The 12,359-nt window shown below is 40.3% G+C and overlaps 1 protein-coding gene and 1 pseudogene across 2 annotated transcripts in view; one reads left to right on the top strand and one right to left on the bottom strand.

The window, feature by feature from the left end:
• Positions 1–1,157, top strand: part of LOC109469670 — a 28,585-nt gene extending 27,428 nt beyond the window's left edge. For both annotated transcript variants that reach the window (XM_019768208.1, XM_019768209.1), the window contains exon 38: positions 20–1,157. In XM_019768208.1, the coding sequence (XP_019623767.1) occupies positions 20–123 (104 nt within the window). In that variant the 3' untranslated portion in view covers positions 124–1,157. The remainder of the gene's footprint in view (positions 1–19) is intronic.
• Positions 1,158–4,703: 3,546 nt separating this feature from the next.
• LOC109469736 lies at positions 4,704–11,356 on the bottom strand (annotated as a pseudogene).
• Between the last annotated feature and the right edge of the window lie 1,003 nt (positions 11,357–12,359).

Below are 12,359 nucleotides of genomic sequence, written 5' to 3'. Positions count from 1 at the left end.
TCTGTTTCCAATTATACAGCATACGACAACGTGGCTTACGTCAACGCAGTGAACGTGCAAGGCCACTCTGGGCCTGTAGGTGGCGCCCCGATCCCACTTACCTCACTGTCTGGATCTGCTTGAGAGTGGCAAGACATTTTTTCATGAAAAGATTGTGTGTTCTATATTGTTTTATAGGAGGCAAGATTATTTGTCAAGTTCTGTTTGATTTGATGATAGAATTCGAAAGATATGTTAGAAATTATATTTAACCCGGAGTTTCACTGTAAAAAATATTCTACTTCGCGGGGCTAACATTATTTGGTTGAAGACAATAGTAACACTCTAACCATTGACATAACAAATATCTGCAGCGACAATCGTAAGATCGTCTTCAACTATACCTTTAAAAAAATCGATACAAATGAACACAAATGAACAAGTAAACACAAAACGTACCAGCATATGGATAAACCAACATTTTGGAGTTCAACAAATCGTTTACGTTTCTGCCTCTAAGCTCTAAACGTTCTTTGATGTATTTGCCTGTTTTACACAGTAAAAAGTATCTCCCCTAGAATATAATTGGATTTAACAATAGATGGGACGTATTGATTTTTTAACGAGCAAGTGAACATTAAGAGTAGCTATAGGTATATAAACTAGTCTGTGCGTGGACGTATTTGTCAAAATGTTTTTACAAATATATTGCTCGGTGTGTAATTATGCAATGCTAGGTGGAACCACGTATTATCTTACCTATTACAACTGCTTTACTCCTGAAGCTTGGTTCACTATATTGAAGATTTTAGAGGCTACTACTTAATTAATTAATTAATATTTTGTGTGTTATTAAATTACGTGGTGGTTTTGAATAAATTCGAATGAACATACGCCCAGTCTGATGACAATGACGTTAGCCTCTCCCACCCACATGACGCAAGTTTCACGCTCTTCCGTTATAGTTAAATTTTGTGCAACATTATAAAGGTCTTTTCCATCGTGGCAAGTATTATGTAATGCATTGTTTTCCAGAAACCAATTGAAAGATCCTTTGTCCTAGATTTGTCACTAGAGTATACTTTTAAAACATCCTTTATTATAGAATCCCTTTATTTAGCTGCAAGAGTACAAATATCTCCAGAACCATGAAGATTTCTTAAGAGTGATCACCTTTACACTTATCACATGCGTCCGGAACAAACATGGAACGAAAAGTTGTATTTGCTGAAGGTTGTAAATACCAGGTATGTCGGGTAATGCTTGGTTTGGGCCTTTGATGTTTTAAGCAAACTTTATCAGACTTTAACTGGCATATTTAGGTAACCAGTCCCAGACGTACCTGTCATATGCAGGCAAAAAAAAGATTTACCAATATTGATACGGAAAATATGCTGCCATGGTTTATCGCCTAGAGCAAATGCTATCAACCTGCTTGGATTTTATCGTCATTGATAAATCATATTTCATGTCCAAATGATTTCCATAAGATTGTCATTTGACACGTGCAAGATGCACCACGGACACTGTTGATAACGTTGATGAGGCGATCGCAAACGTTAACTCTAATTCTTTTGATTACCATGGACATGTAATAGTTCTGTCAGGTGAAATGTTCCAGCTTTTTCTCCTATCTGCCTCTAGTTACTTCATTGCTTTCAACCATTCTATTTTCAAGGTGTTATGTAAACGCAAACCCGACAGGAAATGTTAGGTAGGCTTAGAACCTGTGGCCCTACAACAATTGCTATAACAGAGTGATTGTACTAGCTTTTCTAGCTTTCTACTTTTGACAATTGAGAGTGCAGATAATGTTCTGTTATTCAGTTCGGTAAATATTCTTTATTTAGTCATCTTAACTTTGGCAACGAATGTGACTTTAACAAATATTTCAACAACAGGAGTGGCGGCAACACTCGAATTGCCATGCAAATTCCCCTTTTGGTTGGTCGTCGGTCGCTGTCTAATGGAAAAGGCGCTCTTCCGAGAAAATAAGCCTGTAGTGTGACGTTTGTAGTACGTAATGCAGACCACAGCCTAATGTATGTGACATATACCGCGTCCTTAAAACAGATTAGATCTGATATTCTTCCACAGGATACACAGACCACCTTTTTTCTTCAGCGCAATTAAGAAAGAACCGGGTGTTTTGTGTGGTAAAATGCCTTTAAAACATGCAGTTATTTCAGCTTTGGTGATCATCACTGTGGTACAGAGTTGTACGTCTGGACTGGTGCTGACCGGGGTAAGCTTTGCTCAATGCTGTACCTTTTATAACGTGTAAGTTCACATGCGTCGCACGATCACTGGGGGCATTCTTGGAATAGTCGTGCACGTGTACAAAATTCAGCAGTCATTTTTAGGGAAATACTGTCCGATCATGAGGGTTTGGTTGGAAGTCTGTTCTTCCAAAATCGTACGACGTCTTACGACGAATGTGACCGTTACGATATTACTAAATACGAAAACGGCCACGAAAACCTTTGTACGGTGTACTTTAGAGTTACGAAACTGAAAATATTATATTAGCTATAGTGTATGTCGGAATTCCCAGACTTGCAAAGGGATGCTCTTGAAACAAATCACGTTTGTCATGGTATATTTACAAGTTTATTTTCTCAGCTTCGTCTAAATATTATGTTTTCAATAAAGGACCGGTCACATTCGTCGCACGATCATCGTACGTACAATTGGAATTTTATTTCATTAAAGCAGAAGAAAAGAACTAAAAGACGGCGATGGCGACGCACTCAACTTTATAAAACTTACATAAGTGCTACCATCAAACATCTTAAAAAATTAACAAAAATATGATATTACATAAAGGTATCTAATAAATATACACAATAGTAAATTGAAGATGATATTGGGCAGTCGTGCATTTGTCGTGAAAAATCCAGCTGTCTTCTTAGATCTTCGTCAGCGTTTTTTTTTCAAAACTTGCTGGAAAATTCTGTAACATCAAAATATAGTTGACAACCTACGACGAATGTAACCGCGTCGACGTCCTGGTTGAAGCCAAAAGACGTTACAAAATTTCAATTCTATACAATTTTGTGTATCCCGATAAGGTATGTTCGGGAGACGCAGTTTGCCGGCAAGAGTGGGGAAACGACTACTGCTGCGCACTGTGGAACCAGGGATCTGCCATGCACGTCTGCAAACCTCTGGGCGGGGTTGGTGAGGAGTGCCACATGGCGTCAAACCGGACACCCTTCCCGATGGAGAGCAGGCGGCAGTTCTGGCGATGTCCCTGCCGAGACGGCCTGCGCTGCACACGGTCCAGTTCGGACAGTCAAGTCGGAGTCTGCCGTCGTACATAAGAACCTGCGATGACATGATGTTAAACACACGGCCAGGGCACGTCATGGATTTCTGGAAAGGACGTTCGTTAGGACTTGCTATCAGACACAGACTACAGCGAACATAGTTCTAAACTTTAACAGATATGAATAATCGACATTCTCTATGTAGTTTAGGACGTTGATGGTTAGAAATCCAATAAATGAAGCAACTGCATACATTTTTGAAACAATAATGTTGTTAGCTGAACGTGGCACACATATTTATCACAACGTATTCATATGAAAATCAAGTGGCTATGATATCCTTCCATTGTCATATATTATTGTATCTAAAATATCCAATATGTAGTTCGACTGTTTTGTTGAAAACTATAAGGTTGCGCCCAGTATGAAGCTGCTATTAAATACAGACATCGAACAGTACAACATATCTCTGTTGAAACATCGCCCAGGCTATAGCTACTGAGACGTACTGAACGTACTGAAGTAATTTTAAACAGCGATGGTGCATGTATGTATCTCCACACAGCTTCCAATCTGGTGGCCTTTAAGCTCCTGTTTCTCAGCAGTTGTTTTTCTTCCTTTTGCAAATTTTTCTATTTTTTGCTATTTTGGGGTTTCCAAGTCTTTGCTAGGATATAGTTTTAATTGCGCGCGTTCCGATCAACAGTAAAGCCAGGTAAATCCTCTAAAGTACGCCTTTTTTAAAATTCACATTACCTGTACTGTTACAGTGTTTTGACCAAGTGACCTTGTAAATTGATAATGCCAATCCTTACGCGTTTCCAAACGTTGCGTGTAATCCAAGAAAGGAAGGGTAAAGGCTATGTAGGTAAAGAGCCGCAGAAAGCGCGCAGAACTCGACTTAGCATAGTTTAGCTGTCCATCAAATATGGCATTACCCGCCTACTCGTTCCAGTGGAGGGACATCGCCATGTATTGTTTAGCATAATGAAGCACAGTATCTGTTGTTACTGCAGGTATGGAGTAAGCTCTTTTGGCGTCGAAAAAGAGACAATCAAGAGAAGCGCTCCAACTAATCAACATAACAACTCCAATTAGCCAGTAAAGGAATAAAATATTCTCAATGTACGAAGATATATTCCGTTTCAACGTTAGGTACCGATCAAGAAGATTCGTCTGTCACTCAATGTTCCACCTAATGTGTGTAACCTTTATCGAGTCTTTTCCGGAGAGGAATTGTGGTATTTTTTTATGACAAATCAAACCATGTTCGATATTCACTATGTGATTACCCTGGCAGACAGGGAGACCTTTTATTTCTTTACGTAATTGAACTTTGATCGAACGTTTTAAACGCTCAAGCTGTTGGAAACCATGGCAGAAGTCCTTTTTTTCAATTGAAAAAGTCACGGCCAGAAATTAGGGTCATATTTTTCCATCATTTCTTCTTGGATATTCTTTTCTAATTTCGACAAAATACATGTAACTAGTAAACAACATCGTAAAATAGTATTAATATCACACATTGTAGAAATGTGCACCGCAATACAGACAGGGAATCACCTGACTCAACTAGCGTTTAAGGTTCCAAATGGGGCACCGTAAAGACCACAGTTTCATCATGTTTGATCACTCGGCCTGCAATATCGCCAACATGTGACAAAGTAACATAATGTACCTATCAGACTGCTATGCGAAGGTAGATATATTCACCCATTCTAAATTAGGAACGAACCAAACGATCTCCAGTTCTACCGAGTTCTAATTAACGGTAAATCATTGTATAATGTAATTAACATTATGATCTTCTGAAATAATAACAAAGAAGCGGGGTAGACATGGTTAATGCTCTTTTTTGACGAACCGTCCTGATCACTCTTACATAATCCACCTTAAGTTATAAATGTTTTGTATTGTAAATCACGCCGTGCATGCACAGTTGGAACCATGAAACCGCTTATCGAAATAACGTGATTGTTTCGACGTATCAGATTCTTCCAAGATCTGACTTTTGTAAATTCAATATACAAAAATCATTCAAATAAGTATACATGGATATGATTCGTTGTACATGTATGATGTAACAGAAAAAATGTACAGGACAATCTAACGGCAGATTGACACACACCCATGCATTGATAACGGCCCCATCATTTTCCCAGAGATGGACCAAGTGTCTGTACTGGGGTTGTAACACTCGATGGTGTCATGCGCAGCAGTGTCGCCTGTGGCCACGCCCCCTGTGACGTAAATCTTCCCCTCCACAACAGCGGCGCCATGGAAACCGCGTCGGAACTTCATGTCAGACACGCGGCTTACCTGCGAACAGTCAAATGTGACAAGGTACAAGAGTTCAAGTACAATACGTCACACATGTAATTTGAAAAGCAATTGAAAATCTGCTTCTTAACTTGAACTGTTTTCAATTTATTAACAACTTACAAAAATGAACTAAATAAAATGTTTTTGTCATTCGATACTGAAACGATTACAACATAACTGTTTCAAGGATGGCAATTCAGTACCAAGGAGAAGGAAGACTACTGACTACTGACTATTGACTACAGCTCTCAAAGAGTTCCTGAAGTTGATAGTAGACACCAATATTTGACAAAAATGTTCGGCAAAGAACAGCTGTTATCATGGAATTGATTGTATTATTATTGACAAGTTGGATCTGATAGAATAAGATAAACTATCTTGACCTTGGGTTGTAAAGCAAAACAAGAATTTGGAGATTTCAGGTTTCATAGACTCGCTCAAGCAATCTTCGGCTTCCTGAATCAACCCATGTCGACCTCTAGTTCGTGCTGATTCTGGACCTTCAGGTTCACCCCATTTCCTGTTTATGACCTTTTGACCTGTCATTATTACCTGTCAATGTATAATCTTCCTCTCACTTGCGTTTTACCAAGCTACCCAGTCCAGATTAGCAGACACCGAAAACACAGCTTAGTCACCTAAAACAATACTTCCGTACACGGACGTAATTGGATACACCTGGCACCGACCTTCTCTGTTTCCGGATCGTACACCACAACCCTCTTGGACCCGCCCCCGAGCACGTAGATCAGTCCGCCCAGCACGACAGCCGGCGCACAGCGGTTGCTGACCATGGATGACTCCATGATGTCCCATTGATTACTCCGGGGTGTGAACCTCTGAATTAACTTACAGGAACCGTTACCTCCGATAACGTACAGTCTCCTCTGTTAACAACAAAAATTGATAATTGTCATTACCCAAGAGGCGCGTATAAGGCACAACATACGCCCAAGTACTGTAGCAATTTAAAACCGATACACGTCGTATTAAGATATCAGTTTTGAATGTTTGAAAGGAGACCTTCGATAACAATCGAATATACCAGAATAAAAGTACAATGGAATATGCAATAATGGCAATTTTAAGCAAAAGGAGCTTGAAAAACGTTTGAATCAGCTCTGAGGTCCATGTGTTAAATTGTCATTTAGTTTTGTTTAAAAATATCTTTGGTAAGTAATGTGGCATTGATGAAAATAATTGAAAACTGTACAGACCTTGTACCCTATTACAGCTGCAGAACTGACAGGTTTCGCTAGAGGCGTTGATTCTTCCCAACGATTGATATAGGCATCGTATTTCTCCACCGTCCGTAGCGCTGACATGTCTCCATTCCCTTCTCCTTGGGTACTCTTTGATTCATCTTCTTTACTTCCCACAACATAAATCGTGGCATCTAAAACCCCGGAGCCATGTGCGTACCTGGAATCGTTATCATACGATTTATCTCCATTTGCTTTAATCAACTTTGCTAGCTCTTACATGGGGTTCCCCGTAATGTCATCATCATCCCCGTAATGTAGTCAATCATAAATGTGACGTTAGAATTGTGTTTCTCTTCTAACAATCCTTAGTTACCATTTAGCAAATATAAGTTGGTATGCTATTTCATTTTTTCATCTTAATCTTACGACGTACAGGTAACAAAACTAATGCACCGATAATTACCTCATTAAATTTCTAACTATATACCTCCGGTATTTCATGGGTGCCATTTTCATCCACAGGTTGACCTTTGACTCGAACTTTCACACCTCATTACTGACTACGTCATCAATTTTTCCTCCCGTGACGTAGATGTCGTTCCGCAGGGCGACGATAGAGGGCATGACCGGCCGACATGGCAGACTCAGCAGGCCCACCGACTTCTTTGTTAGTGGGTTGTAGGCTATCACACGGTCACTGTTCTTCCACATCTGCTTCCCACTTCTCTCACCTAGAAAGCACGTGGTTTGTCATTCTAAAGACAAAGAGTTGTGACGCCCCAAAGCAGTTACTCAAGCAACTGAATATGATTTTGGAAATGGTCAGACGTTTCAGCTAGTATCCACTAGCTTTCGTCAGTGACTGAGAGACCAGAGGAGAAATGCAGGTTTATATTAAAACAGAAACTAGAGTTATGACTTTCGTGAAATTTCGGCAAGTTTAGCATAATATATGCTGTGCCGTATTTCTGAATTATTATTTCAGTAAAGAACGCAATGTGAAATGGTGGCCCGCCTGACAAGCACAGGACGAAGCAGAGCTGGCTTGCTAAGTTCTAAACCCGGTAAGCACAGCAAAGAGAACGTAATCCACAAGATATTCTGATGTCACATACTAGACCAATAATCATAATAATAATGACGGTAGCAAAGCCAATAAACTTACGATTTTTTGTCTACAAATGTATTTTACGACTAATGAATTTCAAACTACTTTAGCCTTGATGAAAAACTACAATGGCCTTACAATGCACAATAAACCATGTTTAAGTTATGGTATTTATGACATCCCGTACCCCCTCCAACTATGACGACCAGCTCTGAGGCCAGACACCTCCTGGGCTTGTACTGTGGGTTGGGTGCGAAGTCGTGCCAGTCCAGGTGCAGCATGTGGTACCGTTTGAACTCCTCTACCATAGACTCACACTTGGAGGACTTCTGAACCAGGTCCTCTGTGTCCACGTGATCCAACAGGAAGTTGGGTCTGATAAACCGGAAGCGCACGGTAGAGAGGATCTGCAGATGGAGGGGGAGATTCCAACATAAAGTCATACATTGTTGTTAACTGTTGGCTGACAAACAAATAACAACAAGGAATCAAAGATTCCGGACATCCAGGAAGTATTTTTTGGTTTTCATGAACTTCAGGTTCACAGACCTCCGGAAAGTGTTTTATGTTTTCACTAGAGGATGGTATGATGTAATTCAATCGGGCATTACAGCGTTTCCTCGAGTTCCGTCTACCGTCTACTTACTTCCACCCAGTGCGTGCTGGGTCATTTTCCTGCTTGAACGTCCAATTAATCATCCATCAAAATCACCACCCACCCATGGCCACCATGCAGCCGAAGCAGCTGATTGGGACAGACAGAGAGACAAAACCAGGACTCAGCCACCCAAAACAATACTTCCGTATTAGGAACAAAGTATCATGATATGACTCCATAACAATACTAACCTCGTGAATATATTGTCTCCTGTTGTCCAGGTCATGTTTTAGCCACCTCATGCTGACCAGAAACACCAGCTCTTCACGTCTGGCGTTCAGGTTGTCGCTAGACAGGTACCGTACAAGGTCGTCCTTCTCAAGCAGTGTGATCTCCTCACCTTTAGCTACTTCGGCAAAATTCTCTAATGAAAACATTTTGGATCTGTGAACAAAGCATCAATACAAGGTTGTTTCAGCATACATATTCTGTATACTCGACCTGGTTGTCTTAGAATATCTGACATGTGCCAAAAGGTGCATAGAATCATTGATAGATCCTTGTGACCCACTGAAGGCTAAAAAATACAGAATTGAAGTCCACTTTTAATTTAATGAATTTTAGGCTAGGATGAAGGCTAAATACATATATATAATGACCATAAATACAATGATATTTAAGAACTGTTTCCTGCAGTATAATACAAGTATATCTTGCATTCTAAAATATGCATGGAGCTAGTTTGTCAGGTTTGATGATGTACATGGATAGATGTGACCCTTACTTACGTTTCCTGCAGGTGCTGACACCCGATCGACTCGGCCACATTGTTGATACCAAGGCAGTTGTACGAGTCCATGTTCCTCTCCATGAAGGTGTAACATGGTTCTAGTACCTTATTGGACACAAGATACAACTATTACATATACTCAATATGATACATAAAATACAGAGATCTTAAAGTAAGACAGACCCATACCTCAGCCACCACTCCTCAGTCATCTAAAACGATACTTAAGTACCCGAAAATCATATCGTAAAGAGGATGTCTACCTTGTCAAATTGCAGCAGGGACGCAGCTTCCAGCAGTGACTGGACGTTTGCCTTTGTGATGTGAAGTCTTCCCGTGTAGCTGAAGTCTAAGAGCGCTGACACTACGTCACTCTCCACCTCCTTAATCTCCACCCTTCCTTCATGTTCCTCCCGCATGCTGCTTGTAAACATGGCTGAAATACAAGGGAAAGGACTGCCATAAGGTGAGGAAATAGGAGTGAATGACCCGTACTAGAATAGACGATGAACACCATTTTATTTCTGGTACATGTACAATGTAGATTATAAAAAGAAAGAATTGAATTTTTGTAGACAGAAGACAATATTTGTTTCCCTACTTTATACACACGAGGAATACAATACATCGGTTCTTACAGCTCCACCATCACAAAGAAGCGCGAAGAAGCCGAGTTGGCTTCTTATGATTTTAACAGGGATCATAGCTTTGTACCTTTTCTTCTTTTGTTGTGACCTGTACTTAACCCATTGGGTATGTATGCACAATTAAGATTTTATTGTTCTGTACAATGTATGCTGAAACATAATATCGACATCAAAATTCAAACATGAAAACATCTTAATCGGTTTCAAATCGTTGAGTTGTAAATTCGTCCTTGGGGAAGGAAGGGTATAAATTATGCATGTAGGACATGATGGATATTAGTACCCGCGGCAGGTTTGATAGTATTTGTGATCAGCATCGCCATCAAATATTTAAGAAAAGCAGTCACTACAAGCTAACGGACACAAATCAGAGAATCCTCACAATTTCATGACAAACTCGAAATGAAGCAAGAAATTGAAGATAATTCGGACTTCTGGGAAGGCTTTCGCGAATTTATTTGCAGCAACTATAAGGAGACTTTAGACGGGACTAGGACAGAAACGGCGATGGGTCACTCAAGTCATCCTCGGCTTCCTGAATTCCCACGTGTCGACGTCTATCCAGATCCCCGCCGCTCCCAGCTCCCAGCCAAATCCTGAGACCTTCAAGGTCACCCCATTGAGTCCCCCACCCACGCTTTGTCAACTTTTCTGTCCTAACAAACCCATGATTAACACACAAAAACTCCTTCATAGTTGCAGATATTTATTTTGAATGAACCGGCGCCGATTAAGTCAAGTAATCCTTATTTACCGTGAGAAAGCTAAATCTACGGCCCAGCTCACCGATTTCTGACGCGAACAATTTTCACATTTACACTCAAAGAAATGAGATAGTTAGATATTAGATCACTTTTCTAAGCTCTGACCATTTTTGGTGTTATATATATATATATTATTGAATTTGATATGGACAGCTAAATCAATTGAAACGTTACCCTTGTCGGTTATCTGGTGTGCATCCATCTTGTTACACGATTGTTCCTTTCATAAAAATTTTCCACTCTTGCCTAGATATAGATGACATTTGGAAAATGCCCTATCTGGAAATCCTTACCTTTGAAATAATTGCTGTTAGCCACCAGAACACTCCGATGACAATGATGTTCCACCGGCCCCGTCACCACTACCGTGTCGGTACATGTTCCCTCCCGGCGCTGATCGTTCAGGCTGCCGAGGATCGCACCTGCGTGAGACGCATCGTGATATTCAAACTCATCCCTCGGTGCAAGCTTCCTCAATTCGCCCTCCTGTCCTTTGGGTTTTCCTGTCATGTTGTCTGCTGGCGTTTCTAGCTCATCAAGCGTCTCGTAAAACTGAGCGAGAGTGTTGTAGAATATTCGCTCATGTCCCGTTAGAGACGTGCCTTTGTCAGTCCTATTCATGTTTTTCATTTATCACCAACATACACGGTTCAATGGCTTACACAGAAAAGGATGACAGCGGGGACAATGTGCGCACTAAGCGTGCTCCTTGTAGCTGTTATGAATCATTAATGGTATTTTCCAGAAAATGGCCTCCGTTGTGTCAGCCCGTGCAATTAATTTCTATTCATAATGAGCGATGAGCCAAAAGGCTCCCGTGCTGAGCGTACGGCAGGTCGTTGTAGTCATTTTGCCTGAGGCAAATGTCATTGTAGTATTTGTTTTTCATCTATATTCCTAATTTAACGTATATTCACTTGATGTACATGTCTGCTAATAGTTTTGTTTCAAATCCAACAGCCGATATGTCAAGCTTTTGACTTAAAGCTGGACATCACAGTAGCAATGATAAACTGTAGGCCAGAATAGATGGAGAAGACACAGTAAGAAATAACAAGGAACGATCTGAATAATAATAGCAGTTTCGAATTCATACATGTGTTATAATGGGGACGTCTCAGGAATCGGATGCAGTACAGCTGAAAATACATAGGAGTCGCGGTACCACTGTTCGTAAAACGCTGAACACAACACTCTGGTACTCACTTACATACACATGTCACACGTTACATTAGTGGTTCCACAGGCTAGACAATTACTGCTGAAACAGTTTGCCGATCAGTTCAACTTGATATGTAGGTTTGACATTTCAGTGTGAGCCAAGTCAGGCGAGTATTTCCAACATTCCGAATTGTTATTGCATTAGACTAAGATACGTCAAAATCTCCTACTGAATGCCCTAACATCATTCCACAGTATTATAAGACAACACGAGAGGCAGACATGTAAAAGACAGTTTAGCCTCCCTGATATATTTTGGCATACATAAACTTCTGTCTGGATCATCTGGATATTCAATAGAAAAACTCACATCTACGAAGTTTTCGTGATCTCAAATTTTCTTGTTATGAGCCAATAACTGACAAATATTACAATATAAGGTATTATCATTGAGACTCGCGTTAGCAGTAATTTTTATTATATTAGCCAGCTTGCTCCTTAAACATGGTACAAGTG

The sequence above is a fragment of the Branchiostoma belcheri genome, unplaced genomic scaffold (assembly GCF_001625305.1).
Source record: "Branchiostoma belcheri isolate BF01 breed outbred unplaced genomic scaffold, Haploidv18h27 scaffold21, whole genome shotgun sequence".
NCBI lineage: Eukaryota > Metazoa > Chordata > Leptocardii > Amphioxiformes > Branchiostomatidae > Branchiostoma > Branchiostoma belcheri.
Note: the sequence above shows the minus strand (reverse complement) of the source record. Positions and strands in the feature narration are given on the sequence as shown.